The following is a 6,277-nucleotide window of genomic DNA, read 5'->3' on the forward strand; positions in this document are numbered from 1 at the left end:
AGCCTGGCGCTGCCACGGAAGCTAAGGAACCCAAATTACACCCCCAGCAGTTTCCTGTCACACACCTGGGCAGCTCTCAGGTTGACATCCCCCTCCTTCAGCAGCCTCATCACCACCTCCATGTCCTGGCGGGTCTCGGGGGCCGCCAGCGGCGTCAGCATCACAGCCGTGTAGCCAGCACGGTTCTGCAGGTCCAGGCAGCACTTGCCTGCAGGGGATGCATCCAGCCCGTGGTGGATCACCCAGAGGGAACAGGAAGGAAAGAGAGACTCATACAACATGTGACATATTCCCAGAAAAGGAGTTTTTCCATAATGATACAGGACGGGGATTTATCTGTTTTGAATATCCAGGCGCGTGAGCGCAGCACTGAACGGCCCCTGGTGCTACAGTTAATTACAACTGTTGAGGTCAACTCAATTAACTTTGAAGACCACAACAAATAGAAATTAAAGGGGGATAATTAATGCCTCAAGCATATGCTGGTTGGAGCTGTGGGCTGTTTGCTTTGGCTCCAGTGGCAAGGGAGCAGCAGAGAGACGCCCATCACCCAACGGGCTTGGAAAACATCCTGGCCCCGTTTCACTCATTTTTCACTTCAAAGAGCCCATTTCCAGCTCCTCCATGAGGAATGAGCCGTGGCTGAGGGTGAGGGCTCGGGTCCAACCTCACCCTGAGGAAGCAGCTGCCTCAAACCCTTCCCTCCCCGCGCCTCTGCGGCAACAATCGGGTTATAGACGTGTATGATAATCTGCCATTTCCCAAACATTTCATGGATTGTCTGGCCCATGAGAAAAGGCCAAAGTGCCTCTATTCTCTCAGACCACGAGCACATTTTTGCCCTGTACAGGCTCAGCTGAGATTTTTGTTCTTTCATTGCAACACAAGCTGAAAGTTCAAGAGTTTAACATGGGAGTTTTTCTGCGGTGCTGGGGAGTTTCTTATGCTCTCAGGGGTCTGATCCTCCTGCCCAAGCCATGATGTGGCTTTGGCTGCTGCAAGAAGCTGGGGAGCCACCCCATCCCACCTGGACTGGGGCCATGAGGGACATGCCTTTGGATCCAGCAACCCTGAGCCATCCCAAAGTCAGGCTGCAAAGCCCTCAAGATGTGTGAGGGCGCTGATGAGCCTTCATGGCAGCTGGGACCCCACAACTACATCCATGGGCCCAGAGCCAAGCTACAGGGGAGGATGCTGGTCTTGAGGTCAGCCAGATCTCCTGGATGGACCTCAGCCCTATCCTGGTACTTTGGATGGATCTTGGGCCCCCGTTTTTCTCCTGGCTGGACCGTGATTCCATGTTTGCCTCCTGGATGGGGCCCTTGCACATAGGTGGCTGCTGGTCCTCAGCCCCACCTCTATCCCACCTCCTTTAGCTCCTGACTGAGCTCCCTGGGAGAACCCTGGCCCTCCCTCAGTGTTTGCCATGTCTGGGACTGTCCATGTCCCCCTGTTCCCCGTGCAGCCATCCCTCATGGGACCACGACCCTGTGGCAAGAGCCACTGCCACCCCCTGCCCAGCAGAAGCCCTGGCTGAGCAGAGTGGCCATTCCTACCCGTGTCCAGCAGGAGCTTTGCAACCTGGAAGTTGGAGTGGGACACACTGTAGTGGAGAGCTGTGTTGCCATTCCTGTCAGGCAGGTTGACCACGGTCTCCAGGAGCTGGGGCTGGATGTCCCCCAGTGCCTCCAGGTACGCTGCCACCACCTCCGGCCTGGAAGCCTTGTGGCTGGACACCTGGAACCACTCCTGGGAGATGGAGCCCAGGACAGGCTGCTGCAAACACAAAGTGTCACTGTCACTGTCCCCGCAGAGTGGTGGCTGCCCCAGCTCCTGGCCCCACCCCGGCAGCACTCAGCCTGTGGGTTTGTGATTGCTGCTACAACTTGAGGGGGAAAGGAATTTCCTGTGGCAACTTGGATGAGTAACCAGACAAAGCCTTCATCTTTCCTTTTTTTTTCCCCTCCTCTCTTCCTTTCTTTTTTGGCTGTTGTAAAACTGACTCAGATGTCACCTCACCCCCCTCTCCTCACAAAGCTGTCCAGAGCACAGCCTGCAATGTGCCACAGGGATAATCTCATCCATTAAAACATGAACAGAGAGCATGAACCGTGTCTGAAACGGGACTGGGAAATATCTGTACCAGATGCTGGTTGCTTCTGCTGCTGATTTCTGGGAGGTGTTCACTGAGGAGCTGGCAGGCAGCAAGGAAATCTTCGGAGGGTTTGCATCTAAAGGGAAAAGACTTTTGTAAATCCACCATGGGACAGGAGATATTGAACCAAGTAGGAGAACACGGGCAGATTAGGTTGGAATATGTTCAACACATTTAAGTGTTTAAATTATTGGACACAAGTTGTCCCATTGACTTGACACAGATTTTAGGTACAAAGCCAAGCACTTAAGCAGAGGTTTAAGCCCAGAGTCACAGATTTATGTGGTCAATTTCATCTATAACAAAAATCCTTAAGGTGGGGTAAAAAAAAAAATTATTCCTGAACCTGCAAAGAACTTTACCAAAAAACTTTCCATGAGCGGGGAGAAATGAGCTAACTCACCAGACATGACTCAGTGTAGGGCCTGAATCAATCCCCATTAGATTCTGTAGTAACTCAGAAAATATTTAGCTCTTTAAAGCCTTTTCCCTTTCCTGCAGAGGTCACCACTGCTGTTCCACCAGAAGCCCCAGCCCAGCCCTGCAGTCCTGTGTCCTGTGGCCACCATGGGTCAGTCACCACCCAGTGTCCTGGTTACCTGTGAGCCTGGTGCTGAGAGCAGGGTGCTGCTCCTGCTGATGCCTCCTGCTCATCATCATCATCATCCTCCTCCTCACGCTTCTCCCCTGAGGAAGGCCCTCTGCTTTCCCTTCCATCCTGCTCGGGCTCCACATCCCCGGCTCTGTCCTCGGTCTCGGTGTCGCTGTCCTCACAGCTGGTGTCCTCTTCACTTGACGTTGTCTCGTAGCTATTTGAGGACACCACAGGTTACTCCCTCCTTCCCCAGCCACAGCCACGGGGCCTGACCAAGGCTCATTGCCCCCAGTGGGCCTTGGGTGAAGCCCAGAGTGACAGGCAGCAAGTTAAAAGGTCTGAGCCGCAGCCGAAGTCGGGGTTAGTCTTTGTTTGGCTCCTCAAGCAGCAAGAGTGTGGCAGAAGCAGTTAATGAGCAGCAGGCAAGGTTACTTCAGGGTTTGGAGGGATGTCCATCACACACAGCCCGGGCAGGGCTGAGAGCTGCCTCCCTGCTGGCAGCTGCTGGCACGGTGGCAGGGTGACAGCAGCAGGGCTCCCGTGGCAAGGAGGCATCAGCAGCCTCGAGGAGCACGAGACAAAAGCTGTGTTTGCACAGCTTTTGGGCTGAAGTCTTTTGGGCTGAATCCACCATTCCAGCAGCCCTGATAGAGATCTCTCCTCTGGTTGTCTAAAACCATTAATATTAATAATGTCTTCCACAAAACAGAACGTTCACCCTGATGGACCCCAGAACTTTCCTCAAAGTAACCAAGACTTCTCCAGTCCCTACCAGTTGTACCCATTTGGCAGAGCCCAGCAACTGGGAAGTCAGGGGAGCAGGACGTGAGCAGAAAGCAGCACCCAGGCTGGCACACACAGCTGTCTGCCCAGCCCAGGGACAGTGACACGTGTCCTGCACTCTTCATGGCAGCACACGTTCACCTCAGCAGGAGGTGCTGCCTCTGCTCAGCTCACAGGACAAGGAGTGTTGGATATTGGGACACACCTGGAATGGGGAGCACAACCTAAAGCCTCCTTCACCCCAAGGTAATTCCTTATTTACCAAAAAAGTCTTTTCCCAGGCCCTGCAGCAAGTGCTGTTGGCTTTGCTGGAGCGTGGGGGCAGGTTAGTGGCAGCGTGCTCACCCAGGCAGTGCTGGCCTCCTCCAAAACCCACCAAGGGCAGTGGGAATCTCTTCCCAGGGAATCTTCCCATGGAGCATTCCCACCTTCCCCAGCTGGGTTTGGGATGAAGCCCCAGGAGAAGGGTGTGCAGAGAGTGTCAGTCCCCAGCGCATCCCTGCTGCTCTGAACACTGCACCACCCTTCCTTAACGGGTTACTCACAGGTTATCAGTGCTGCATCAAAGAAGGGAGAAAAGAGGCTCTGTTTCAACTGGCCTTTTAATCAGGAGGGGAAAAGAGGGGGAAAAGAATGACTTCTCCAGCGATACAGAGGACACTCCACGTTAAAAGGCAGCTTTTGTCTTCTGAATGGATGCTTACCCACCATTTACCCCAACAAACTGGAGATTCTTTTTGGTCCCATTGCCTCCTGCATGGAAACCATAACCTTTCTTTTTCATGATGGATTTAAGACTTGTGGTTGGAGAGTTTTCTACCAAAATACAAAAGAATAGATTAATTAAGCAGATGTGCCATAATTAGCAATAATTATTCCCAACCTCTAGCAACAAGCTCCAAATCACAATTGTAAGCATCTTACTTCATCTTATGAGAGTCTTTTGATGTCTTGCAAAACTACAGATGCAGCTGGCCACAACCTGAACCTGCCCTGCCACCTTTAATACAGGTCTCAAACATCTCCAGGTCACTGGGAATATAAAGGAAGTGATTGGGAATTATGTATTTGTCCTACGAATGTAAGTAGATTTTACTGGTTTGGTTTTGGGGGGTTTTTCCCCCCATAGCAATGTATTGGAAAGTTCCTATATAAATCTGCTACAATACTACATGGATGACTTTTTCCATTGGACTTTGAATAGTGTCTATATATTAAGGAATAAGTCACTTATCTATTTGCAAGTCCCTTCCCTCCCTCCCCCAGAGAACAGGCATTGGATTCCCATCTTCATATAAGCTAAAATTATTTTAGATGAAGGTGTGTGAGTGAGGACAGGTTTTTTCCCAGCCTGGTTGCTCAGTTAGTTTGACTGGTTTGGGTTCTGGAGAACTCCACACTGATTTACCCCAGCTGAGCACCAGCCTCATATCCTTGCAAACTGAGATGTGCAATCCGAATAAAAAGAATGTTTATTTGATGGAACAGCCAGCAGTGTGGCAGCTTTTGGAAGCTGATCCTGCATATAAACGAGCCACTGCTTTATGAGCTGCTACATCATTTTGTTTGTTTTTTTCCATGTCAGATCCATAACCTGTACCGTGCAGAGATTTGCCTTTCTCATCATCCTTTGTCGAGACTATTCCTGATCTGACTGACAACAACTGTTCCACCACATCCCCCCTGGTCCACGCTGGAATAAATGGGAAAATATTTGGCCTGGACACATCGAAGCCTGTGCCAATATTATTTACCCAACTGTTGATAGTGCGTGTTGGAATTCTCCTTATCCACAGGGCCTTGTGAGGAGTAGGCAGAGAGCAGGGAGTTCAGGGAATTAACTAATTGGTTCTGGATGGAGCTGAGCTTGGAGGCTGGCTGCTTGATGGCACTGGCCAGCTCGGGGTAGCCGTGCTCCAAGCACAGCCACTGCTCCTGCAGGAGCTCCTGGATCTTTTTCACATATTGGCCAATGGGATCAACAGCCGGGAGCTCCTCGTGGCCAGGGGCCCCTTCCTCCTGCAGCCCTTCCCGAGGTTCATCTTCTCCAAAGCCCGCCTTGCGTTGGGCCACATTGGGGCCGAGGGAGTTCTGGTGGTTCTGGTTGTGGTTCTGGTTGTGGTCGCCGGGATGCTCGTGGATCTGCAGCTGGCTGGGGCAGGGAGCAGGAGGTCCGGCCTCCATGCTGGCCTCACCAGCATGTCCCTCTGCCCTGCCCGCCTCCCCGGCCTGGGCGCTCTCTGCCCTGAGGGTGCCACAGCCGATGGATCTGGTGGAGAGTGGGATATTGACGTTGATGCCCTTGTCCTGGGCCTGCCTGAGCCCTGTCACCTGGGAGAGCTCCGTGTTCACCGCGACATCGAGGTGCTGCAAGGCCCCGCTGCCCCGCTGCCTCCGCAGCTCAGCCTCTCTGGACTTCTCCTGCCACAGCTGCTCTTCCAGCTCAGCTTTGGAGCTGGCCAGCAGCTTAATGCTCTTCTCCTTCTCCTGGATCTCATGATCCTGCTGCTCCAGCACTGCCCTGACCTGCTCGAGCTCCTCTTTCTTCTTGGCCAGTTGCTCCTCCAGCTCAGCGACCTGCTGCTTCAGCGCCGCGACCCCGCCGGGCTGTCCACGCTCAGGGGCCTGGGGAGCACCGCTCTCCTCGTCCCCTCCAGCCCGGACATTCCTCTCCTCACTTTCCTTCAGCACGTTCAGATCCATCTCGCTCACACTGAGCCCCCTTTCCATGGGGCTCACGCTCT

At 53.0% G+C, this 6,277-nt stretch overlaps 1 protein-coding gene across 2 annotated transcripts in view; it reads right to left on the bottom strand.

The window, feature by feature from the left end:
* Positions 1-6,271, bottom strand: part of KANK4 (KN motif and ankyrin repeat domains 4) — an 8,472-nt gene extending 2,201 nt beyond the window's left edge. The window contains exons 1-6 of one of the 2 annotated variants that reach the window (XM_031058539.1): positions 5,288-6,271; positions 4,238-4,349; positions 2,755-2,964; positions 2,144-2,231; positions 1,557-1,773; positions 66-208 (exon numbers count right to left, since the gene is read on the bottom strand). In XM_031058539.1, the coding sequence (XP_030914399.1) occupies positions 66-208; positions 1,557-1,773; positions 2,144-2,231; positions 2,755-2,964; positions 4,238-4,349; positions 5,288-6,263 (1,746 nt within the window). In that variant the 5' untranslated portion in view covers positions 6,264-6,271. Of the gene's footprint in view, positions 1-65; positions 209-1,556; positions 1,777-2,143; positions 2,232-2,754; positions 2,965-4,237; positions 4,350-5,287 lie in introns of both variants that reach the window. The other variant, XM_031058538.1, reaches the window with a different exon arrangement.
* Between the last annotated feature and the right edge of the window lie 6 nt (positions 6,272-6,277).

Source organism: Geospiza fortis, unplaced genomic scaffold, assembly GCF_000277835.1.
Source record: "Geospiza fortis unplaced genomic scaffold, GeoFor_1.0 scaffold396, whole genome shotgun sequence".
In the NCBI taxonomy this organism is placed as follows: Eukaryota; Metazoa; Chordata; class Aves; order Passeriformes; family Thraupidae; genus Geospiza; species Geospiza fortis.